This window comes from Armigeres subalbatus, chromosome 2 (genome assembly GCF_024139115.2).
Source record: "Armigeres subalbatus isolate Guangzhou_Male chromosome 2, GZ_Asu_2, whole genome shotgun sequence".
In the NCBI taxonomy this organism is placed as follows: Eukaryota; Metazoa; Arthropoda; class Insecta; order Diptera; family Culicidae; genus Armigeres; species Armigeres subalbatus.
The window spans coordinates 59,323,586-59,351,187 of NC_085140.1; the positions used below are offsets into that span (position 1 = coordinate 59,323,586).

General features: G+C 38.3%; 2 protein-coding genes across 7 annotated transcripts in view; one reads left to right on the plus strand and one right to left on the minus strand.

The window, feature by feature from the left end:
* The window catches only part of LOC134208713 (serine/arginine repetitive matrix protein 2), a 152,312-nt gene that overhangs the window by 96,305 nt on the left and 28,405 nt on the right, over positions 1–27,602 (minus strand). Inside the window, exon 1 of one of the 6 annotated variants that reach the window (XM_062684545.1) lies at positions 1,022–2,433. The exons of 2 other annotated variants lie outside the window; for them this stretch is intronic. In XM_062684545.1, the coding sequence (XP_062540529.1) occupies positions 1,022–1,989 (968 nt within the window). In that variant the 5' untranslated portion in view covers positions 1,990–2,433. Of the gene's footprint in view, positions 1–1,021; positions 2,434–27,602 lie in introns of those variants that run through there. 3 more of the 6 variants (XM_062684544.1, XM_062684542.1, XM_062684541.1) reach the window with 3 other exon arrangements.
* Positions 16,929–19,013, plus strand: LOC134208715 (uncharacterized). Its single transcript, XM_062684548.1, has 2 exons — positions 16,929–17,291; positions 18,009–19,013. Exons 1-2 carry the CDS (start codon positions 17,150–17,152, stop codon positions 18,869–18,871), a joined length of 1,005 nt encoding a protein of 334 aa, XP_062540532.1. The 5' UTR covers positions 16,929–17,149; the 3' UTR covers positions 18,872–19,013.

Sequence of the window (27,602 nt, forward strand, 5' to 3'; positions counted from 1 at the left end):
GATCTGACCAATTTTCAATAGGAAACAATGGCAAAGTGCCTGCGTCGAATGCAACTTGTTGCGAGTAAATCGGTTAAGGATAAGTACCTAAAAAATGAGTGACATTTTTTTTTTGGATAGGTGCGCACAGACGCACACACATACACACACACACACACACACACACACACACACACACACACACACACACATACACACAGACATCACCTCAATTCGTCGAGCTGAGTCGATCGGTATATAACACTATGGGTCTCCGGGCCTTCTATAAAAAGTTTGTTTTTGGAGCGATCATATAGCCTTTACCGTATACTTAGTATACGAGAAAGGCAAAAACGTCACTCCGCCACCAACTAAAATGGTTTCCAGCGTCGAGCGAAATTCCGATAAACACCGCCGCGGACGATTTGTGTACTGACCCACGTGTGGCGCTTCTCGAAACCCTTCCTTCCGCTGTAACGTACTCGAAGACTCCAGATGTGTAGACAAAAATGTGACCGATTTGAGCGCAACTATTGCACTCGTCAAAGATATATTGCTCCGAACATACGATTTTCCAGATAGAAGTTTACCGGTGAAAAAGTGGGTAACGATTTTGAGTATCGGTGATTAAACCAAACAAATGATTTTATATAACGCCGATAAATTATTATCAGTTTTAAAAAAAATTGCCCAGAGCAAAACAGTTAAACGGTGTTTTTGTTAGACTTTCAACTAACTTTTAAGCTTCCCTTCTTCCATGTTATATATTCTGCAATTTCCAACAGACTGACTGTATCTAATCCCGTAAATCTGACAATACTGTTTCAAGGGCAAGCAAAAAGCCATTCACACTTCTCCAGAGAACATCACATTATCGCACACATATGACATATCCCTTCACCCTTTATAGCAGTACTCCTTTTAGTTCTTTCATTTATTCTAACAATACAATGTTCATATCCCGGCTCCTTTTTTCACTTCTCTTGGAAGATAGATGTGGCCGACAAGCGAAATCACAATCCAATCCACGCTACGTACGTACCTCACGACGCTGTGCATCTCTTTCGTGCAGAAGGGCACTGCCGCCGTCGCCGCAGCAGGATCCGCATCCACTTGTCCAGGTGTCAGAAATGGGGGCCGCCTTTGAAGATGCTGCTGCTGCTGCCCTTGAGGTGGAAGCTGCCGATTTTGATGTGGCAGCCGATGACGATGGTGGTGGTATTGATTGGTGTATTGCGGGGGGTGGTGGTGATGATGAAGCTGGTTATATCCAATGTATCCCTGTGGAACTGCAATGTTGCTGGCGGGGACACTTTTCTGTGGAGACGGTAGCGCAAACCCGGTGCAGGATGCTTCGGTGAATGATTCCGAATATGCTTCCCTCTCGTCTGACGGCTGGTGCTGTTGTTGCTGAGGAAGCCTTTGCTGTTGCCGTTGAGGGTGGTGTTGGAAGTTGATGTTTGTGGAGCATGCGCACTGACAGCAGCACTGCTTTCCGGTTGGACCATGATGATGGAGAGCTACCGATAGCTGTCGGAATCTGTGCCCACCACCACCACCTCCCGTAATCGACGCCGGGGGTAAATACAATTGAGGATGATGTGCCTGCAGTTGGTGCAACTGGCGTAACTTTTTCAGGAACTTTTTTCTATTGTTGTTGATCATGGTTTTACGTTTCTTGATATAACTATTGCGCGGAAGACGCGGATTGATGTGGACCGTCGATTTCATCTTAGGTTCCACGGAAGATTCGGAAGACGTTGGACTAGCAACTGGTACCATCGACGGCGCAGTTTGTAACTCTTCCGGATTTGTAGACGAATCCGGAATGGCACCAACTAGTTCATCGATTTTCTCGGTTTCCACCGGAGAAGGGGCTGCGGCCATTTCGCCTTCATTTAGACGAACGTCATGCTCAAAGAACTTGGTATCCTTTTTGCTCTTATTGGTGGCCTTTTTCATGGCAGCCAATCGACGGCGGAACTTATCCGCTGGTGTAAGCTTTTTCATATTATATCCTTAATTCTAACTCTAGGCAAAATGGAAGACTGCTTTCGATTTCTTAACACTAAGGGAGGAAGACGTTGGATTTACCAAACATCATTTTCTGCTACATTTCACTACACTACAAGCTGCTTGTGGAGAAGCAGCTGGAAGACGTCGGATTATTGCACCGTTTAACTAAATTATTCACATGCTTTGTTATTTCAGCTCACTTGCGCCTCAATCACGCCCCAAGGGGTCACATTTCCCCGAACAGCAGGTGATGATTTGTGTTTAATTAATGTTTAAGGAACTGCACTCATCTTATTCCACCCCTATCTGCATAACCGAGGATGCTGCGACAAACGTCAAAACAATAGTTATCGATCGCCTAGAGGGTGGCTTTTTCGTTCGAACAGAACCACTGAAAAAACCGAACCGATCTATGAACCTCTTTATATATGACATGCACGTCTCACATGGTTAGCCACGATTGAATTGAAATCAGTTTGTATTTAAATAAACTACGTTTATGTCTGGAGCAAAATAAAAACAAGCGTAGAGCATTTTTGAACTGATTTAAAATGAAAAGATGCAGGCTAGGTAGAAAGCTCGAAAGGGAAAATGGTTCAGGCGCAGAAGACATGTGCCTGCAGGGAGCAAAATATATCCCCTCCTCCACAAAGTTGTGCTACGCGCGGAATGGAACTAGATGGAACAGGACATTTTTGATTTGACGTTTCAGAGCATAAACGATTTGAAATGCTGTAATGGATGCTCATAAACGGAGTGGATGGGCACGTTGTACCACATTGCAATGTGTCGCGCGACATATTTTTTGCATAATACTCAAGCGATCTAGTAATGTGATTTATACGCTGCTTTTAATATAGTTTTATAAATTTTGATACTACCATAGTTTCATCTTTATCAAGAAATAACAAAGCACATTTCTCCTTGACTTCATCTCATAGCTCCGATATTCATCCCACGAAAATAAAGCAATGAAAAGGACGTAGAAACGTAGTGGAATTAAATGGAAAGCACTAAACTCGTCTTTGACAGTTGAAGACATTCCACTAAAAGAGCTTAAATATTAAATTACCAATGGAAAAGGCATATGTTTTTTAAGTTTCTGAGATACGGCGGGTTTAGATAAAATATATCATTTTTTTTTATTTTCAGTAGTTTTTGGATGTTTTTCGAATCTATTTAATCTAGAATTAAATTTAACTGAACCGTCGATATGACATGTTAGTAATGAAGCAGTGGTTGACCATTATCATGGTATAAAACTTTTCTTAGAAAAAATCAAATGGCATACCTCAATAGTACGTACCCTCGATAGTACGTACATTTTACCTCGATAGTACGAACACAAAAAAAAATTGTTTGCGTTTGATTTTCTGTCCAATTTTAGTTCAAAATTTGAATATGTTTCGATCATAGCATCATAGCATCATCTATCATGGAAGTTAGTTTCAGTTCTAGAACTCGTCCACAAGCATTCATTCAACAGAGAATATTTGCCCGAGGAGAAAATAATTCCATCATGGGAATAGTGTTTCTTAGAGTTGAATTTGCGACAAGATGTTAAATTATTCAATTCAGTTGACAATAAGTTATCTTTATTATTTTATTAATTTTGTTTATTTTTCAGTTACTTATTTATTTAATATAGGTTTATTGCTCCTTGACTTCATTTCATAGCTCCGATATTTATCCCACGAAAAACAAAGCAATTAAAAAGTATTTGATTTGTTGATTATTTTTGTGATTTTTTTCAGCAGTGTAAGCAAAAAGAAGCGACGAAATTGGTGCTGTATCTTTTTGTATCACGATGAGTTGAATATATGTTCAGTGAGATGGAAAACGTAGCAGTTCCCGTTCGTAGGAAGTTCCTCCAGGAATTCCTGAGGAAGTTCCTTCAGGAAAATCTCCGAAAATCCATCTTACATCGTTGCCTAGTATTTCCCCGTAATTATTCCAAATATACCCAAGAAATTTCATTATTTCTTCAGTAATTTCTGGCGCAATCCACTTAGGAATTCCCTTAGAAATTTCCACGTCTTCTTTCCCAGAATTTCTACACTCAATCATTCGGAAATTCCCATGTAAACTCCTCCTGATAGCAATCTCTCTGGAATTGCTCCAGAAATTCCACCAGGATTTTTTCATTAATAACGGAAACTCTTCAGAAAATTCCTCAAAGAACTTTCCAGCAAAATTTTTTCATGGAATTTTTTCTTCGAATATTCTGTGAGAAATTCGTCTGCAAATTTATCTGGCTATTTCTGCAGGTATTCTTACGAAAATTTCGTCAAAACTCTGTCGGAATTACCTCCAAAAATTTCCCTTGCAATATCTCTGGAAATTATGTATGGAATTCTCCCAGAAAATCCTGCCGGAGTTCTCAAAATTTCTGCGGATACTTCCCCTGAAATTTCTACAAAAATTTGGATGATTTGCTTTACGAATATCCGATGCAGGACGCTGCTATATCTTAAAACAATAACCCCGGACATTTTTCTAGAAACCAGAGGCGTCGCGTCCGCATGTGCAACCTGTGCACTGCACAGGTAGCAATTTTGTCCCTAACATTTAAACTCTCAATAGATTTCTTGTCATTCTTATACAAATACTTGGATCATGTGCATTTATCATATGTTTAGTACAAATTTAACGATTGAGTATAAATACATAATCGTAAAATAGGCACGGAATTTTTACAGGCGACATGTGATATGAGGCAACCGAAATGCTACGATAGGGGCGGGTTATATTTTACTCCACGATACCGAAACGACGACGCACCGCCACATGTTGTCCAACTCGTGCACTTTCAGCAGAGAACGGTTTGCCATGCATCATACACGCCATGCATCATTGTATGTGTAGGTCATCCGCTTTAACCGCAATCGGAGCCAAGGCGTTCATCGTTTGCAGTGCACGGTTTGGTGCTCATGCAGAAAAGCACATCGGTTTGGTGCCTACCGCTTCAGCGCGTTTGATTGAAGAGCGCGCAATCAGAACAAAATAGAAAAAGAAAAGAGGCGGTGATTAAATGAATTTTCTGCTCTCTCAAAGCGTTCCATGGCGAATGTTCGATTTTGAAACAGCACATTGGATCACAAGCGTTTTAACATTTCATATTGATTGGGATTATGGCTTATGATGAATTTTTTCGTCAAATCCAATATCCAAAAGTTATTCGTATACCATGTGGACAACTTGGCGGGTAGAGGGGTAGAAAAACACAAAGGTGCAGCCCAATCGGGTTGTACGGAAAGGTGACGTTGAACTACGTAGCTGTAGGGTATGTAATATACACACAGAAAAAATAAAGAACCTAAAAAAAAAGTTTAAAGAACTCATTTTTGAGTACGAAGTTCAAATTTTTAACTCAATATTAGGTAGTTTTCTCACTCCCTCTCATGAATGATATTATAAACAAACAGAGCTGCATCGACCCAACGTGTGCTGCTCCGTGGAAGAAGCTAAATTTGAGTTGTTTTCATCATAGTCTCGAGTGAGTGAAAATAACATAAATTTGAGTTGGTGAAACTTCATAGTGGGTGAAAATTCAACACGGGAGTAAAGGCAAAGTACTCACCGGATTTTTTCGCATTTTACTTATTTTTGGCTTCTTCCACGCAAGGGCGGATTTGAGTGAAAGGAACCGTAAGGTGAGTTGTTTCGCGGTTCCGTGCAGGTTTTCGACTTTTCTGTTCGATGAGACCAAAGCAAGCGTGTTTCAAGCCCAGGGTGAATCTGTTTTCGCTGTTTATCCTACTCTCTTGAGATTGAGTGAGATTTTAGACTAACATTTAAAAAGGATGATAAAAATATTTTTTTCAAATAAACAAGGATGAATAACACTCTCAAACGATCACATATCCAAATTATCAATAAATAAAAACTCGCTAGAGAGTAAGAATCGTTCGATAATTATATCTTGATTCGAAGCATTATTGGTGAATGCTACTTTTGAACTTTTTTCCCTACATAACACCAAAACACAATGCCAACATTCGATTGAGCTTCATTGTTTACAATAAATTGGTATTAGATTAGTTTGGTTTACATTAAAATAATAATTTTGTGTTGCAAGATTTGAAAAGTTATCGCCGATAACAACTCGCCTACTTTTCACACCTGCGAAGTTATCAAATGATAATTCCAAAAATCTGGCTGATAGTGTACCGCTGCGCTGCCTTGGCCGCTGCTTGACAGATTGAGAGTTTATTGATAATAATTATCATTCCTTCACGTGAGGAGTCGGACTTTGCATTTCCTCCAGCAAACACCAAAAGCCGAAGAAAGATTACCAGAACGCATTTACTGCAGCAGCGAAAAAGATTCCGAGCCTCTCTACTGGCATCAATAGACGTAAGCGAGCAGCTGTCGTCAAACGCCCCATGCTTTACAGAGAAAACGCGCGTGTAAGTTAGCAGAAACGAGTTAAAAGTCCTGTAAGTTGCATTAATTTGACGTCTATGCCGGCTTGAGGTTCCCAGTAAGCCTTGAGAACAAAGGCGCAGAATCCGGAAATGGCGAGATCGATTCTCGATCCGATCTAGGATGTTTCGGGTGGGAAAATTCTCACACCCTGGGCATAGTGTATCCATTGTATTTACCACTCAAGATACATACTAATGCAATGGCGGGCAAAGAAAGCTTTTAATCAATAACTAAAGAAATACTAATAGATTACTAAGTTGAAAAGCAGGCCAAGTTCCAGTTGGAATGTAGTGCTATGGAAGAAGAAGCTTGCAATACACTTATGAGATTGACTGATTCACCGAAACCAATTCCTAAACTGTTAGCAAGTTATGGGCCACGTGAATTAAAACAAAGTTAAACCCAAACCCAAACGTAAATTCCAAAGTATGTCTGAATAAACCGCAGAAATCCCGAAATTCGAGTGAAAAAAAATCGCATAAAAAGCGATTCGTGTAAAAAACAACCGCGTAAAAAACGACTTCAGTATACATCGGGAATGAAGCGTTGACTCTTCCTTGATCGAATGGTCCAAGAAAATTGAAAATCCATCGAGAAATGGCTGAGATATTAACGATCAAAGTCTATCATATTTTCGTGACGTTTTTCGATTTTTTGCAATTTTAAAGTGTACCCCAATATAGAAAAGACAGACCTAGTTCTACGTCAAAAATGTTAATGTTTTTTTTTGTTTGTGTTGTCTGTCATAGAAGTGACAGACGGCTAAGACCGTTCACGGTCCATCTCGCCATAAATGTTAATGGTTAACACAAATTAATGAAAAATTCTCGCTTAACTTTTCAAAAGGACCTAAGTAACATTTTTTTCATGAATTAATTTGAATACTGCAATCAATAGCTTTCATGTTGTTCTGTTGATTGCGCTATTCAAATTAATTCATGAAAAAAATATTACTTAGGTCCTGAAAAGTTGTTGAGAATTGTATGATCAGATGTGTACGTTGATGGAGGAAGTACACATCTAAAAATGTTCGACAACTGTCCACGTGGTATAAAACAGCCCCTCGGGGAAAAAATCATCTAAGAAATAAACTAAAATAGAATAATTAATAACTGAGTAACGTTTAGATTACAGATATGTTCCGATTTTATCACGTTTCGATTTTAGCACGGTCCGATTTTATCACGCTCCGATTTCGTCAACAAAATTGTTCCGTTTTTATCAACAAGAAAATTCAATCATTTTTTTAGATTTAGCCTTTAAAATAAAATAACTTGGGTTAGTTTTCGGTTAAATGTTGTATTTATAATATTTCAAACACTAACGGTAGTAAGACCGTAACTAACAAGAGAGGATTCTTTTCACCGACTTCCCCTCATCGAAATAAAATTGATAAGATGCGGGTTTGTTTGCCATTTATTACTTCAGGACGAAGGATTACATTGTTATGTAGCGTTCTGATATAACTGAAAAATCGCTGAAATACTTTTTCGGATGCTCTAGGCCGTCCAAACTATTCTGGAGTACATATCCTCGAATGCATCAAGAAAAATGTCTACAAAAAAAAATTGTCCTAAGCTGAGATATATGCCCAAAAATATTTATGTGATCATAAGACATAAATAAATCGCCTCCTTTGAGCGTGTTTACAGCGGCACACATGGAGTTAACTTTCTCAAATTAGTATGCCGAAAGGCTTATACCGATTTTGTCACTGTTCCGATTTTGAACTGAAAACTGAAACTCACTTGAACGATCAACTGAAACTCACGAAACATATGGGAAACACGGTTGAAGATAGATCGTTCATATTGGATGTGTCATTTCATTTTTTTTTTCAAAATATTTATGATACGGGAAGCACGAACAATTAGCAACTCGTCATAAGTTACATTATTGAATGCTTAACTTTTTTCTTCAACAAATATAATTAAAAAAAGTATCACCGGCGCGTGCTTACTCGTAATTTTAATGCTGATACATTGACAGCTACATCAAACAACTGAAAACCGAAATGCACGGTGCACAGGTTGAAGAATTGACCACGCGACGCCTCTGGTAGAAACTCTCCCACTTTTTCTTCCAGGAATTCTTCCATTAATTGTCCCAAAAAATCCGTCAATAATTTCCCCGGACATTACTTCAAGAATGCCTCCAGAAAATTTCTACTTAAATTTCTCAAGCTATACTGCAGAAAATTCCTCCAAGAACTGCTACGGAAAATGCCAGTCACAGGAAGAATTTCCGAAGGATTTTTTGTGGGAGTATCCGAAGACGTTCCCAAAGTATTTCCTGGAGAATTTCTAAAGTACTTCCTGAAGAAATTTGCGATGGAGTTCCTGGTTTGAGTCCTAGAAGGATTTTTTAAAAAATAAATTCTTGATGGATTGCAGGGGGCGTTCTAGGAGCAATTTCTTAGTTTCCAGAAGAACAATTCCCACATTTTTACAAAGGTATCTTTATGTTTGGTATAGAATATGTTATGCTAGTTGCAGTTGTGAGTAGATCGTTATCCAATGATTAAGATTTGAAGTAATGTGACCAGCAAGCGTCCTGCGAAACTCGGGACTCCTATATGTATCACTCCCCTGACGTGGAAATTAACAAGCGGAAATGCTTTTTCTTTTTGCATAGATTTTGCTCTACAAAAAACATTTCAAAATGTTTGCGAGGCTGCATAAATTTGTATAGCTAATAAGAATGATGCTGAAAAATGCTGCGACCCGCCAAACGGACGTCTGGTCACATTAATTTAAAGACTTTATCGACGGACATCACCTCAATTCGCCGAGCTAAGAGGATCAGAAAGTCGGATACACCTTGGTGTACGAGAAAGGCAGAAACGATTCCAAAGACGATAAAACTATAATAATTTAGAAAGTTAACCCTTTCTTACATCTTCGAATTCAGTTTTCTTGTTATCTTTATACTCTTCTTAGTGATATGTACGCATATAATTACGAATCTTAATAAAGGTTCCTTCAAACAAACGCGATGCGACTATTGCTGGCAGTTTGTCGGTAAGGAAGCGTTAATGGAGCCAAAAGAGACGCAAGGAGGATGGCAGTTCAGGGCAACCTTAGAGGTTCTACAGGGGAATCCATTAAATACGTCACGTAAAAACGTAGTGATCCATCTACCGCTACCATCACTTTTTAAAGTAACATGCATAATTATAAACGATGTGTTACATATCTTTAAAACATTTCTTCTACAAATGTCACGTAATTTATGAATGTTCCATAACATCAAAATACAATATTTCGTTCAAAAAATAGCCTCACATTTACAAAGATGGTGAATTTGCTCAATGCTACATGTAGGCTTCTTTTCAAGAAGAATCTGGTTCCTGCTGGTCCGTTGTGTACTACATATATCAAATACAAATAAGCTTAGAGTACAGAGCCTTATCGTGGCCCCAGATCTGCGCTAACTGAATATCTGCGGGTCCGAGGAAAGCAGCCGAGGCCTATTAGGGAAGTGTTGGCGTGTCTTGATCTCGAATACATGTCCCTTGTCCACCATTCTCTGAAAGTGGCTGATGTTAGACTGTAATCGTCGTCCACCCATCCCTTTCGTTGTCGTAGTCCTTTAAGAATGTCTCCCTCTTGTTGTCTACCGTTAAATCCCACTCGTATGTCTTCCTCTTGCTGCTGTCTTCCAAAAAATGTTTATCTCGTTACAGATGTGAAACATCGCCAATGATATCAACTATGTGAATATCAACATCATATGAAATTAATTTAAGCACCCTAAATTCCCTTCCTTTCCTTCAATATTATTGTATTCCATACCCACTTCGAAAAAGCCATGTAATTTTAGATGCTTCGAGACCGACACCCACGAGCATCATTATTGATGCGAAACTGTGTCATGATAAATCGGGACCGATTTGCGATTTGGGCGTAACTTATTCTGTAAACAAACATTGGAAAGTGAATTCCTGCTAAAGTAAGCATTTTTGAAGGAAACTACGGTATGCATCCGATAGAATAGGCTTTCCTCTATCAGGTAAAGGAATTAGTTTGGGATAAAAACGCTTGCAATCTACGCAATCAATAAATCAATGTTTATTTACAAAATAAGTTACGCCCAAATCGCAAATTGATCCCGAAATGTGAAACTAGGCTCACTTTTAAATTTACACGGCTGTATTATTGAAACAAAATGATAAAGTACCAGACGGGAATCGAACATCGGTTCGCCGCGTGAACGCCACTCACGTTACCACTCAACCATCACCGCGTGGTGAGGAAGCAGAGATCAAAGTGAAACAAGTTCTACATTCTTCCGCGTATATGTTCATTGCATCAACCCGTCGGCTGCTTGGGTGTTGGGTGCGTGTGTTGTTATTTCATACGTTCATCGCACCGGTTGCTGTGCTTTGGGTTCGATGGATGTAAATTTCAGTTTGTTTTTCATTGAAACTGTGGCGATTGGACTGAAACTTTCGTTTGCATCCAAATTGACTGAAAGATAAATCTCAATTCATATTACGTCTTGCGTTATTGTGTCAGTTTTTTCAATCACGTCACCTGTAACATTAATAATTTTTAGGTGTGTAACCTCGACCAAACCGCTAGTCTTACGGTTCCCCAAAACTAATATTAGTGTATAAGAATCATAATAAACTGTATTTAAAACATGATTTTGGCTCCGTAACGCTTCACGGCAAATGAGCCTTCCAAATAAATGATAGATTAAAAAAAAAGTACAGAGCCTTCTATCCAATTTTGGCTTCTGGGTGGTTTTATAAACATTCTGCCAACCCTAAATCAACAAAAAGGCAAAAACTTTTTTTTGTCGGATTGTTTTCGATAGTACGTACACTAAAATAACGCAGGTGCACGTTTTATCGAGGTATGCCTGTAATTTGTTTTCTGGAATACAACATCAAAGTCAACTTACTATCTGGGGAAAAAATCTTAAAACCATACAATTTTTTATTAAATATTATAGCGGAAGGTATAATTCAATATTGCACAGTGGATAAGGATGGACAAATATTGAAAATGAATTTGAAAAATGTTATTGTAGATCCAGTTAAAAACCGAACTGAGCTCTCGCGACAATCGCATTTTCTCCCATTTCCGGATATCGCAACTGCATCGCGAGTAGTGCGCATCTATGCCATAGCCGTGCGCCATCATGCAGTCCTAACAGTAAATCTTCTCGCTTCTTTGAGCTTATCAATTATTCAATAGAATTAGTCGGTTTTGTATTCCTTGAATCTATCTTTGGGAAGATCCATTAATTACGTAACGCAAAAATTTGCCATTTTCAACCTCCCCCTCCCCCATAAGTCTCACTTTTTGTATGAAGCCTCTCAAATTTTGGTATGGGTTGTCACACTTCGGGCGACCCCCCCTCTAAGCGTTACGTAATGTATGGATGCTCCCTTTTATATTTAACATTATTAGCATTATTAACATTTATTTTTAGAACAAATGCCAATAGAAGATTTAAAAAAATCATGATTAGCCAAGGACGATGGAGTAAAAGGTTATTATAATAATTGCAGGGCTGTTACAAACTAATCGAATTCCCATCCGTTAAATCCGCGACTGGCAAATTGAAATCCGCGACTGTAGAAACAAATCCGCGACAAACAAAGTTATAATTTCTTGCTTCAAAACACGTTTTATAAATGCGAAATTTCAATATTTTTGCTTCTAATATATTGGCATATTCGTCTATAGAAAAGAAAATGAAAAAACATTCGCTAATTTATGTAATACCCAAAACTGCATAGGTAACATTTCAACCATATCACGAGCCACAGAAAAGTGCAGTGTGCAGTGTTGAACTATGCCCGAAAGAAAATTCAATTTTTAATGTTTCCGGGAAACCCTCCATTCTAATCGACGTTGTATAGATGCATTTAGCTATAGGTTGGTTGGCCAGATGGCAGTCTGTTGTCATAGGTAAATACCAGTTAGATATTTGAATTATACTTTTTAGTACGCTATATAATTTTTTTTCTAATCTCTACCATCGTTTTACAAGGGCATGGACGCACCAATAATCCGTCAGGCTATTTATTGATCAGTCATTGCATTTTGTACTTCCATCAATCCGCCAGTTAGGAAATAATAAGACCAATTTCTTCAAAAGCAAGCGACATAGCTCTGCTGAGACCCGAACGAATTTTCAAAAACTTGGATAATGTTCACGATTTGAAAAATGATGTCATTACCACTACGTAAGAGATAATGGATGAGAATTGCTAAGCTTATATAACACGGCAGACTCGACACGTTGTTCATTTGCCGGAAGAGCATCTAGCAAAGATAACATGCACTAGAGGTACCAAAAGAGACCGTAGGTAGGCTTCATGATAGGTCGCGTACACTATGGTTCTCCTTGGCCTCCTTGGCGTACACTATGGTGTTTTGCAATTGAAGTAGACCTGAGGGTACTAAACTTCAGTGCGCCTTTTAGCAATTTGCTCAGCATTAACTGAGTACGTAAGAGCTAATGAAGCTTAGTAAGCGGAAATAGTTAGATTCTGCCCCCACATGTGCAAACTAGTTCGTTAGTGAGTAATCTCCCAAACGAAGGAAGGACTTGCCAGGATCAAGCGATTAGCCATCTATAGTGAGCATTACAACGCCGTATGTGCTGTCCATCGTAGGAGTCTTTTGGAGTCTCGAGAATCAAGTACAGTCAGACAGTTTGTTGTAATTAAGTAATCACGAATAAACTCTCAATGGATATAAGAACAGCGAGGAATTTTGAAGCACAGATAATGGAACAAAAACACATTGAACTGGAAAAATCTAGCCTATACAAAGTTATTGGAATACATAATAAAACAAAGGACGAATACCGAATGGTTTGAATGATGCCTGCAATAGTGGGAGTCATTAAGCATGGTACAAAACTTGACGCAACTGATGGTCGGACAATTAAAAAAATCTACACACTTAATTTTTTTTACCGGGATCTCAGCAAAATGTTGAACTTTTACCGAGAATCGCACAGCCGTGCCCCAGTAAACACGTTTTTTGCCGAGATTTCTGTCAAAATTGCTGATAAGCAAATAATTTGCCAAAAATCAGCTAACAAACCCTATTTTTGCTGGAATATCAGTTATTTATTTTGCTGGCACACGGCTGTGCGGATTTTTGCCGAGCTGCAGAAATAAAAACTGAGTGTGTATATCTATCGTTCAACCGACTATATTCGGATTTCTGAATATCGCCCCAGCCATTGACATGCGATCTGATACTTTCTCAACAAAAAGAGAGGTCAAACAATCCACAAGGACTTTCTGTTTGGCAGCTGATATTGCCTAGGATGACCAAAACGTGGCATTCCCCACCTAGACCTCAATCCTTCAGCAGCAAGTTAACATACCACCGGAGAACAGCGCGCAAAGAAAAGATTAAAACTGCGAGACACTCGAGAATGCAGATGAACCAGGTTCCCACCACCCTAGGTTAAGGAGTCATGCAAAGCGGCAGGAACCCCAGGAGTCTAGTCCTTACGGAGAAGCCGGAGCCGCGGGAACCCTATCATGGCATTTTTTTGTCTATTTTATTAGTGTTTGTTTTTGTGTTTTTTTCTTTACCAAATTTTATCCTTACCATAATTTTAATGTGACAATTTTAATTCAAAATAACTGGCGAAGCCCTTAGTTGGCTCACAAGGCGGCCCTTCTGGTCCGGCCTTCCTCTTAATTTAAATTGCTATTATATGTACCTTGCTATTGGCGGGACCCAAGGTTGGCTCGCGAAAGGAATCCTTCTGATTCCTTTCCTCATTGATGTTGAACCTAATGTTATAAATCAAAAACACATAAATAAAGACAGCTTCGATCAGCTATCAGTTCCGTCCCGGCAGTTGCATGTGCGAACATTTATGCGTTTGATCCAACTTTATTGTCCACCCTCTATGCAGCGCAAGTAATCATAATTGTAATTCCGAAATTTGTGGCACAAAAGTTCTAGGCAATAAAATAAATAATGCTCGGCATTTCAGTTATCTATAAATGCAATTCGACAGACTTTCTATGTGTCCACTTAAACCAACTTCCATACGACTATTGAATGGTTATTCGAATGCCATGTGTTTGGATGTTTGACGGATTGCTTATTTTGCAAACTCCCAAATAATCGACATGTTGAATTTATCCTAAAGTTAAATTGAAAAAATCGCGATTTTCGCGAGAGTGTAGTTATAAATCCGCGATTTTCGCGACAATATTTGAAGGAACCGCGATTTTCGCGACTGGAAGTGTAAATCTGCGAAATTCGCGAAAAACGCGAAAATCCGCGACTGTTGTAACAGCCCTGTAATTGGTTGTTTCCAGTTTCATTTTCTACGACAAATCTGATCATAAATTTTAAGAATAATGGGAGATGTCTGGGTGATTAGTTTTCTTACATTCCGAATACATATTTTCAAAACTGCTTAAAAGAAATTTTGATATACAATTCTTACTTAACTTGATAGCCAGTTTTGTAACACATCGATTGTTGTTATCAGCGTCGTCAACATTTTGGACAAGTAGAAATATGAGTATCAAAATGCTTATATTATTTTTGCCATTACAATGTTTGGTAGTAGTCCTGGAACGCAATAATGTGACCAATTTTGAACAGCGATATATACTTTACGAATTGCTCCTTGGACTTCTTTAGTATGCTGAGATGGTGTGATTCACTTGTGTATATGTCGTGGCTAAGGCTTTTGAGAACTTTCGAAAACCATCTCAAAATAAAAAAAATAGATGCAAGACCCATATAGCTTCCCTAGAGAAATCAGAAAGCATCGACATTGATTTGGCTTAGAATAGTGCGATTCTAAAATTTCAGAACAAAAAAAGTCTGAGTGACATGCATTGACTATACAACATAGTACAGAAGATTACAATAAAATTGGTCATAACTATTGTAAGAAATGTTTGTCAATTTGATCCATATTGAATCTCCTAGTTGGATGAATGATTTCCCGGTCAAGTCAGATTCCCGGGTTTATCCCACTTTTCCAGGTTTTCCCGACTGGATGGACACCCTGCTTATACTAATTTCTCCTTAATTTGTTAAGCTGAGTCAATTGATATGAAAAACTCGGCCTGCCGGAACTACTTCGTGTTTTACATTGTCCTACACACTTATGATGCTTAATGCTGACTATGCCGTTCTGTGCAATAAATTATCAGTGCAGTTTATATTTATTACATGTACGTTCTGACTACAGAATGTTCAGTAGGAATTAAATTTCCATTAAATTTTACTCCTTCCAACTTTCATTGAATTGTTTCAACAACAAAAGCAATATTTGGAACATCTTTATGGTTTCATTAGACTGATTATATGATAAATTATGTAAAAATAATGAAACTATTGAAAACGATCAAGTAAGTCACTTGTCATAAGACGAGTTTGTACAATCCCATTTAATTCCACCACTTAATTGCTCCTTGACAGATACGTATTTCGACCTCAACAGTAAGGCCGTCTTCAGTGTCTCGTACTTAACTCGACAGTGTCTCGTACGACGACTCGAGTCGAGTCAAGTAAGACACACTGATGACGACCTTACTGTTGAGGTCGAAATACGTAACTGTCAAGGTACAATTAAGTTGTGGAATTAAATGGGATTGTACAAACTCGTCTTATGACAAGTGAAGACATTTCACTAAAAAGCTCAAAATAATTTTCTTAACAATCAAGTAAGTGTTGTATTGAAATCTTTGAAAATATTGTGGGAAGGATAGAGTTAAGCTTTACCACCCCTATGTGAAATTTTGCAATTAACAAAATAATTAAAACAAGTTTTCTTACATGACGGGCAACATCTTAAAACTTGAAAAAAATAAAAAATGTCAAATCTGTCGAACAAACTTATTGAAGCTAGAATAAATCTATTATCCTCCTAATGATATGATCTGCCCCTAACCTTTCCTACCTAAGTGTCTGGGAAGAAACGAATTCCCACATAGACATAAAAACATCTGAATCCCGAATGCAGGCAATCGAAGGTAAGGAGCAATGATTTGTCAAACGGACAACAAAACCAAGAAACTAGATTGCTTTCAATGCATTTACATACATTGCATTCTCTCAATTACCACCCTTGCTGACATCTCCGTTGGAATCGTCTTCATAGAAGAAAACACGTTTTCCATACTTTTCTCGGTGTGAGATGATGCTGGGGCTGGGCAAACTAGCATTCAAAAACTACCGCGCGGAAACATCGCTCTTGCTTTACTCTCCGTTCTCTACTTTCCGTAATTGAATAGTTAAATGCACATAAAGTCTTTACCGACCAGACTACCGCACAACATTATAAATATGATTATGAGATAAAACTATGAAATCGAGAGAGCGCAAAACCGAGAACGAAATGCTGTGTACTATGAAGTACAGTACCCTTCAATGGCAAACTGAGAGCCCCTTTTCCTTTTGATCATAAATGTACCTACCTTCTACATCCCCTACAGCACAAATACAATACACATAGAACCACCAGGCATTAACATGTCTCTCACGTTCACTTTGACGCATGTACCAGTTCAGTCTGACTGTGTAGTCGGGTTTTCAGCCATTTTCATTTTGACTGTGCTGCTGGTTAGAAGTGATTTTTTGCCCGAGCCTCAACCAAACTGAAAGGGGTGGCGGTTTTGGAGAATCTATTTTTGATTAATTGACATAAAGTTCTTGTTGTCGATTCGGTTCGATTCGAAATAGGCACGAGGAAGTTATCCTGTTGGGTCAACATGAGCGACAAAGATTCCCTGGAACAGTCGCCGGAAGATGGCATCGAAATCGAACCCATGGACGAGTACGAATGTCTGGAGCTGGAGAAGACGATCATCAACGAGTGGGGAATGCAGAGGAGTTCATTGAACAGAATGATTTGTAAGTATAATATAATCGTGTTGTGTCGTCGTTGAGAATCGTGTCGTTTTGAACATGTAACCCAAACGGCGCTGGCAGTGCGCATGCTCTCCCGTGTTTGGGGCCACCGTATTCGCGCTCGATTCAATAGTCTTAGCTCTATGTTCAATTGATTCGACTGTGTGCTTCTACTTTTGTTACAGTATGAATGGTACTAATGTCGAAATCGTTAAGGAAATTAATTACACAAGTTTATAGCGTTTTTAGCTGGAGCTCAATTCCTGGGCACAAGTTTGTGCTAGTTGAAAACGAACGAATAAGGAGTATGTATATGGTGATACTCAAGTTTTGTTTGTTTTTACTATTTTTTTTATAGGAATTTTCAAGTATTTATTTATAGCACCGTACTCTAGAACAAGTTAGCAAGTTAGCCAAACCGTTAACAAATTAACTGTTGGCAGAAAAAAATTCAAATCATTTCAACAGATTTCGAACAAAAATAATTATACATCGTCTTTTCAATATATCGACCTTCTAAAAACTCACTCTAGATGTACATTCGTATATCATATGGTACATTTGAACTCACTGGTTACCCAGCAATCACAAGCATGGACTGAATCATATCTTTACGTCTTACTTCTGTTTTCGGTTTTAGTTTGTGTCTGTTTAATTTCAGTCATCTAGAGTAGTGTGACAAAAGCTCAATTGAATTAATCCAGCTCTTATAAATTGCAGATTGTGGCATCACAGTACGCTGTCTGGAGCTGATTCAGGACGCCGAGATGAATGAACTATTCAACGACCCACGGATGCTGGGGCAGAAAATCGTTTTCAAGCACAGGATAAAGGACTTTCAAGCGAATACCCTCCTTCAAATGTTAGGTCCTCGAAAGCGTCGCCACTGTTCATCAGAGATGAGCTTCAACGGCAAACTCGAAGATCATACCCCGAACCCACCCCCCATCCTCCATGACACAATGCCACATGATCCGAAGAAAATGAAACTGGAAGACGACGAAGACCCACTCATCACAGACACATCACTTCTCGAACCAGAACAATCTCTGGAGTCCTCAGATCATGCGATTCGTCTGATTGAACGCCCTTCCATTGTTCAAAGCGGACCCTTTATCAAACCCACCACAGCCAACGCCGTGGCTGGCCACCTTCCCATCCGCATATCGTTCGAAGGCCTACGACATTTGCTGCAAGCTAGCCGCCAGGGCCAGTGGGTGCTGTCGTACTACAACACGTACAGCTCCATGAATCGGAAAATCCAGGCCGCCCTCACCCACTGCATCGTGGAGCAGTTCCTGGTGTACAACATCATGTTCTCCCATCGGTTGATGCGGCACTATGCGCACGTCATCACACAACTTTTCCCATCCGAAAACGCCGAAGTGTACTACAAGCCGGCCCAAACGCTCGGCTGGAAGCGCACCTGTGCGTCCGGGAAGTTGATGGACCGCTGGGCCAACCAGCGGATGCGCCACAAGGACCGTTACCCACAGCAGCGACCGAGGATTCTGGACGACACTTCCGATCAGCGAACCTTTGCCGAGATGTCGCTGGTCATTGGGCTGCACAATGGATCGTGAATGCGAGATGAGACAGAAATGATTTAAAGAGGAAAAGAGTGAGATTCTTAGTTTACTAGTCAGTATGTAATGAGAGATTGGGATCGAATGCATCAATAAACGCGTTTCTTCATTAACTGAAGAGACATAGCTTAACAATAAACTTCGGGCTTTTAATTGTATTGACTTCCATTTCGTATATATGAGCAATTGTATAGAAAACAGTACATAAATGTAGCCTTTCGTCTTCATCAGTAAGTCTACTGGGTTGGTTATTAGTTGACCATTTAATTAGTTGACTAATTCAGTCACTCATTTTATTCAGTCTATAGGTTTATTTGATAGTGTGGTTCATTATTAAACTTTTTTTTAAATTCATAAACTTGCTCATTCTATTGGCAGCTGATGTTCAACCCGCTTGCTGACAATAATATCAACAAAAACCATAATATCACAAACATTCAATACACACTACTCAAATAATTTCTGCAAGAAAGACAAAACAGACAGCCGTTTAACCTACTAGGCCCTGCGCACAAATTTACATAAATCCTATTATACTGCCGTGCTAAACATAGTTGTCCCATGTCATTTTTTACGAAGCCATTCTCACTGTGATAGGGCTGACGCATTTGCCTAGACAAGTGATTTCTCCGTCAGACATCATGGCTAAAGATGCAATCTAGTTTATTTGAAAAGCATTTCAGACCATCTTCATTTTTTTATTCTGACAACATTTTAGAAGAACTCATGTGGGTAATTATCCGTCAAGAATCCGACGATTCTAAAGGAGAGAAACAACTTAAACTATAGCTTGATGGAGAAACCCCCTTTTTTGCGTGGATCGTTATGGCCCGATCATATTTAATTTAACAAACTATGGGTAGTGGTACTGTACTGGTACTAACACAGTGAAAAATTGATAGTATAATAACTATTCCAAAACCTTAATCAGACCGTCGAAAACCGAGAATACCAATTGTACCTATTTCAGGGCTGGTAGCGATGAATGCCGTTCAAAATAGTGACTTTAGTGACCAACGATGACGAAAAAGTGACCAAATAGTGACTTTGAATTGCAGAAAAAGTGACCAAATAGTTACTTTCAAATGCTGAAAAATTGACCAAATAGTGACTTTTGCATGAAGTTTTAAACCGGGGATAGAGCTACAAGTTGCAATAACAATTGTTTTGATATAATTTGTAGATTGCAAACTAGTGTTTTATTTTTGAAATCCTTATCTAGAATGCTATCACAAATCAAGAAAAGGCAAAAACAACAAAAGCATGAATATTACTGCTACTGACCACGCCCATCTTTACCGTAAGGAGGAAGAGGATGGAACCAAGAGGCCAGTAACTGCAACAATCTCATAAGAACCACGGAGTTGGATATTGAGGATGCATTTGTGATAAGACGGGTTTGTGCCTTCCCATTTAATTCTACCACTTGATTTTACCTTTAAAAGATACGTATTTTAACCTCAACAGTAAGGTCGTCTTCAGTGTCTCGTACTTGAGGATCCAATAAAATCATGGTCTTTTATTAGAAATCCAGAAATTCTAATAAACTATAATTTATAAAAAGGCATACTTTAGTATTGAAGTTAATAAAAGGGTGGCCAAATAATCTCGAGTAAAAAAATCTTTTAAATCTAATTAGTTTGTGGTTTTATTTTAGATTAAAAAACCGAATAATTCATTCACACTAGTTTTTTGGCTATTCTCAATTGTTAATAAACAAAATCAATTTTATAAACATGAGATATTTCTAAAATAATTTCAATCACAAAGTTTTGAATTACACCATAATCCTTTTTCAAGGCGATTTAATTCTCGAGCTTTTTTCATACAAATCTTACCGGAGTTAGGGGCACTAAATTATAGTAAAAAATGAACACCCTCGTTAGCAAAAATGAGCAGCGTCGTGTCATTTTGTTTTTCTTTTTGAAGAAGCCATTAATCAAGCATTTTTTCTATCACGACTTCCTGCATATGATCCGCAACTCATTTTCGCAAAGCCTGTTTTCACGCACGGTCAAAACGCCATCTAGCTTCGGGCCAGAAATACTTCTGACATAACTTGCTGTACAATTTCTTTTTCGTGGCTTTTCCCGAAGGGTTACAGAGCGGATTTAGGGTCTGTCTCATTTGGAGAATTAAACATAAAAGTTGTGCACTATCTTTGTCACCGGGGGTATAACCGCTCATCAACAGACGTAGTTCTAGTTCCAATACTCCTCAATTCGGTACTCTATACTCGAGGTCAACCTTTCGCAACAAACTCCATTCGTGAAGTAGAAGATCATAGTCGATATTAATCGGAAACAACCTCAAGATTCCACAACTCACGAACCTCACAACACACTTGGAACTTTTTTGGTGCATATTTCCCAAATTTTATATATTGCTACCAGACGCACATTTGATTTGGTTGATAACAACAGTAGATACAAATGATTTTTAAATGATTTTTTGCCTTTCTCGTACAACAAAGTTGTACCGAAAGGCTATCATTTCACTCCGAAAACGAACTTTTGATAGAAGCCTCTGAGACCCATAGCATTATATACAAATCGACTCAACTCGACGAGCTGAGCACATGTCTGTCTGTCCGTGTGTATGTATGTGTGTATGTGTGTGTATGTGTGTGCACAAAAGCTATAAAAAACATTAGACAACTTTTCGTATAGTAATCCTTAACCGATTTTCTCGCAACAGGTTTCATTCGACAGGGGACAAAGCCTTGTTGATCACTATTGAATTTTATAACGATCGGTCATTGCGATTAAAAGTTATGGAGAAAATGGTTCATCGGACCATATAAACCCCATATAAGGTTGATGTCTTAACTAGCGGCGAGAAAGGCACCACCAACGCTAGGTGGATTAATCTGGTTTTTACAATAGGCAATGCAAAAATAGTGACTTTAGTGACCATTTTCCGAAAAATAGTGACTTTAGTGACTTTTGGATGCAAATAGTGACTAGACTCAAAATAGTGACCAAGTCACTAAAAAGTGACTCGCTACCAGGCCTGCTATTTCAACATGCAGGAGAAGATATTGACTTCCACGTATACGACCAAGTGAAGCACATAGGAAAAGTCCTTATATCTCAAAAGCATATACACGATGCGTAGTCCTTACAAATCTTCACACTCTTGCCAAACGGCATTTTTGTTTTATGTGTTGGATAATTAGAATTACAAAGACGCAAAGATTTCACTATGTGTAGATGATGTCATATTAATGCTTCACTTAGAAAAACTAAAGGGTCCTCCTTAGCCGTGCGGTAAGATGCGCGGCTGGAAAGCAAGACCATGCTCAGGGTGGCTTTGTACAATCCGTAAGGTACAAAAAACAGTTGAAGCGGTCTAGAATGATGTGCCAAGGGGATTTATTTTAACTTCAATAAAATATAAATTATTTTTCCTATAACATGTATGTGATTAGGGCTTGAAAACAAAACGTAAACTAAGCCTAGTTTTATTTCGATGATTCTGAGACCACAAACATCACTAGCAAAAAAATGGAGGCTTACGCTACATGATCGTCATGGTAGTTTGTCTAATACTAAGGACAGACCAGCGGTATTCATACCATGGTACAATGCGACAAGAGAATAGTTTCGAAGCTATCTTTGATGAAACAATAATTCTCGGGTACTTATTCAAAAGGACGTATATGATTTTGTAAACAAAGATTCAAACGTCGATTTATCCAATCTGATGGCACGCCCACGCAAAACAACATTACCAACAGGTAGCCGAAGCCTAACCCTACCTTAATATTGGTTTGACACGCATTTGAAGATTATTGTACGAATACCACCAGAGAGTTATTAGTATAGGGGAAGGTGGGTAGACTTGATCCTCGGGGAGACTTGATCACCCCCTATTTTATCGAAAACTAAAGTAGTTTTGTTCTAGCGTATTTTTAGTATAGATCCTCTAGACAAATGACCTTTATGTGGTGAGTTATTTTTGGATTGACAGCCTTATCAATTCTGCAGGGCGGTTTGTATGTTTTGACCTTCCTAAAGATTTTTTGTTGGCTACGCTAAATTTGAACAACTTTTCATAACAACGACCAAATGCTTTCGTTTTTTCACAGCAACAAGCCATAAATACGCTTATTGATCTGTACTGATGAAAATGTCAACATTCCATCAAAGTTTTAGGATATTTGGATTTGAAGTTATTGCCTCAATATGGGGACACTTGATCCCCCGTTAGTCACCCATACACAAATTTGGCGAAAAAATTCAAAAAAATTAAAAACCTTTCTTAGGCTTCTAATTTTTTGTACCGTGCAAACTCAAACTTCGGACGCTTAAGCACTTTCTGATATACAAACATCCTGTTAACTCGCATTTTAAATCGCACCGTTTTAATCACCATTGCAATCACTGAGTACAGTATTCATCTTTGAACTACGTATTTAATACGTGCACAATATTGCAAAGAATGTTGCAATTTATGAAAATGTCCGGCTTCTGTTTGATTCAAACCTCGGACACCGGCGGGGTTGGAATTATATTTCGGACACAAAGATTCAAACTTCGGACACCTGATTACACAGTACCGGGAAGAATTATTGAAAACAATTCTCACTGCACAGCTCAGACTGTCTTTTAATCATTTCGTCGCATTGTATTAACATGTCTTATTAAAATGTAACTATACTAAAACAAGCAAAAACTATTAGTCCTTCCGTTCCAGCTTAACGAAACATTTCGGTGAAATATTTCAGAAAATTTCCCATACGAATTCAAGCGTCCGAAATTTAAGTGTGTCCGAATTTTGATTATCCAAGGTAGATTTGACGGATTTGACGAAGGGTTGGCTGGAAAAATTATTTATTGCATTGATCTTATAGAAAGGGGATCAAGTCTCCCCAAATTTTAAAATTGCATGTGCTGTCGAATTCAATAACAAAAATCGTTCCAGTACGCGCACAGCAATTCGATAATTCCGCGTATTTTTAAGGGAAAATATTTAAAAAATCTGAGGGCACCTTTCTAATTTTATCAAAGCAAGTTCTTGGAGAGGATCAATTTCCCAAATATTTTCAAAGTCGATTTTTGACAGTACTCCAAAAAATCGATTGTGTATCAATAACAACAATTATTTAAGGACTGTCATACATCAGTAAAGTTAAATACTATATTTCTTAGAAAGTCTGTGTGGAAATCGCGTATGTTTATTTATTTTTGGTTGTGATACATCAGAAATCAGAAAAGGGGATCAAGTCTACCCAGTCTCCCCTAAGTGGAAAAAGATGCTAAGAAACAGTGAGGGAAGACATTGTTTGTCTTAATCGTCTAAGCCGTAATCAAAAGACAAACTTTCAAGAGTTGTCTTGTTTACGAATGTTCTGAAGAACAATTCGATGATCACTGTGAGTCATAAATGATTAAATATATTGAGTTGACCAGATTGACCATCAAATTGTCATTAGATAGTTTATTTAAAACAGGTCGGTAGAAAAAATCTTAAATTTACGATCACTTAAATAAAATAAGACGATTACTTGTTTATAAAACATAAATCATCCATATTCTTGCAAGTTTAAGTGTGAGAGTTCCAAATGATCACAAATAGTAAAAGATGTTTTTCAACTAGCAACTGAGGATATCCTGCAACATATGTACGAATAAATAAATTCCGTATCCAGTACCTATACGAACAAAGGGTCACAGGTCAGTTAAAAAGACGTTTCATGCAATTTCGCAGAGCGCAGGCCAGTTAAAAAGCCCCAGTAGGAAATTGTTACGACGAAAAAATAATGAATAAATCACATTTTTTTGTTCTCAGTCTTCTTGAGAGTTCAACCATTTTAGCACGCTGAAGTTCTCACTGAAGTGTGAGAATTTGTAACCTATGATACCAGGTTACAGTAAACACTCGAATGAGACACGTCATCATTACAAGCAAGAGTTATAATACTTGGCTAAGCCACAGGAATCTTTGTTTCAAGTTTCGAAGAAAAGTACGAGACACTGGGGACGACCTTACTGTTGAGGTCGAAATACGTATCTGTAAAGTTAAAATAGGACCAGCTCGCCTTGGACAAATGAAGACATTCCACTAAAAAGCTTCAAATAATTTTCTTACAAGAACAGCAACATGGTGACTTCTCTTACCAAGAAAGGCAAATTAACAACGATTGCAACCTTTGGAAATAGTTTCCTTTCCAGCGTTTGGGAACAGTTTTAGTGATTTGTGGCATGGTTGGAGATTAATGTGGGTCAGTTGCGCTACTATTCTTTTTGCCTTGTCTTGCAGCTCTTACTTGATCGAATAACGATTTAAGTACGATACACTGATGACGGCCTTTCTGTTGAATTAAAAAAAAAACTTATCTGTAAAGTGGTGGAATTAAATGGGATAGTACTAACTCGTCTTATGAAAAGTGAATGATGTTCTCACAAATGTCCCTCTGAAAAAAAAATCAATTTCTGTTCGCTTCATACTTTGTCGCTCCCTTGTGATAGCCGTTCTGTTATTCATTGCTGTGCTCCCTTCCAACTTTAAACTGATGAGTACTCACCGATATCCATATGTGACCCAAAGTCAGAAATTCTGTAGTTCCTTTAGTGCACAATACAGTTGGTTTTAACGCGGCTTATTCGTGCTACGAAAATCAAAACCGTATGAATTCCTAACAAACGCTGAAAAACTTTTTCAAGCAGCACACAAAAAATGCGTAAATTCGTAAATCCCAGGGTTGTTAACGTTAATCAACGATTAACGCCGTTGTCGTTAATTTTCTCTTGGTTCAACGTCAACGGCGTTGCGTTGAACTACTTGGATTGTAACGTTAACGTTAACGGGATGCGTTGATTCAACGTCAACGGACATCGGTAATCTGCTCGTTAGTTTTTTCTCCTTAGCTCCTGCCCAATAAACAATCAGGACGTTTCTAAGCCAATGCGGTTTCCATGGGTCATAGATTTTTCCATTATCAATCGTAGTTCACCACCGAAAAGCCAATGACAGTCTTATTAATGTTTCCATTCAAGCCAGATCAAGATTTATCATGGGAAAATAACTTGCGATTGGAACTAATGAAATGACAACTTGTACATCTTCAGGAGGTCATTCAATATGCGAGCAGTTAAAACATAGGTGTAGGCTGCTGGTGTTAGATGCATTCATGGATACCAAACTTGACAACTTCGAGAAATGAAAATACAATACCGTTCTGCGCAATACATGAATATGAAAAAAGTGTATCTGTTTATTGCATTCATTGAAAATACTAAGCGATCAGCGTAAAAAATTTGATGCATAGGTTTTTGGGGCCGGGAAAGGTTCTTAAGATGTTTCGAGACCCCTCCCCTTTTGGGGTCTGCTAGTCCCTTATAAAATACATTGTTATCTTGTGACATACTACCGTCATCTGACTAATGAAAATAGATAAGTAATGATGTTCTATTATTGGAAAACAAATTTTACATGATCTTATTTTTTTTGTAAAATTCTTTTGTATATCAAATCGCCTTATGTCTAAATTTTACATATGTTGACAAACAAAAACTCTTGCCAATAAAAGAACAAAATCTGCAGTCGCAGTCGCAGTTTTCCTTGAAAAAATGGATTCTAACAACTCATTAACGTGTAAAATAACGCAGTCGTTAACGTTTAATTAACGGATAGCGTTACCGTTACCGTTGATAAACGTTTAATAAAAACGGCGTTAACCGTTAATTAACGTTAACAACCCTGGTAAATCCTAAAATCCACGTGAAAAAGCAACGTATAGCCCCCAAGTCAAAACGACCTTTTGCCATTTTTAGCGATGATGTTCCAGGAATATTTTCAAGAATGTTTTCTACTGGATTGGTAGTTCGTACATGCGCTGTAGTAAATACTCTGGAAAAACTTCCGAAAATGTACTCAAAAATGCCAAAGGGTCGTTTGGCCCCTGGGGAGGGGGTTAATTTTACCCCAGTTTCCCCTAGGATCTGACTGAAAATTGCTTCAATAACTTTTTCGGATTCCTAGAAAGTTACCTTCTGCTTGATCTGCTTTGTAGTCGAACATTTTTCTACTAAGATACAAATGATTCAAAATCCTTAATTTTTAAAAGAGCTTGAAACCCTTTTATATAAAATCGGGCCAATGGAGAATCTTTTTCCGTTGTTTTTGGTGAGAAACATCTTTCATCTATCACATTTTTCTCTAGCCTTGGAAGATAAACGAAAATCGAGCCTATAAGACGAAATTCTTCTTTCGTTTTTCACATTTTGGTCTCATTCATTTTTCGCGAGAATTATCGTCGAACATCTATAAAATCGTGTGACCGCGACGGGATTCGAACCTAGAACGTTAGTAATAATACCATAGTAATGCACACAATCTAGCCACACCACCACACTATCTGTTTGTAAGCCCTACATTGGGTGTCGGGGTCGTTTGACCGAAGTAAAATATTTTACCTCAGATTACGAGTAGTGAATAGTGAGAAATGAGAAGTGAGTAGTGATAATTGCGAAGTGTGAAATAAGAAGTGAGGAATGATACTTCACATATGAAGTAAGAATTGAGAAGTCGGTAGTTATTATTGAGGAAAGAGAAGTAAAAAGTGATAGCTGAGAAGCAGGATGTGAGAATTGAAAAGTGAATAGTGATAAGTCAAAAGTGAGTAGTGAAATATGAGAAGTGAGAATTGCGAATTGGGAAGGTAGTAGGAAGGAGTGAGAAGATAGTGTGAAATGAGAAGTGAAAACTGAGAACTTAACACTGA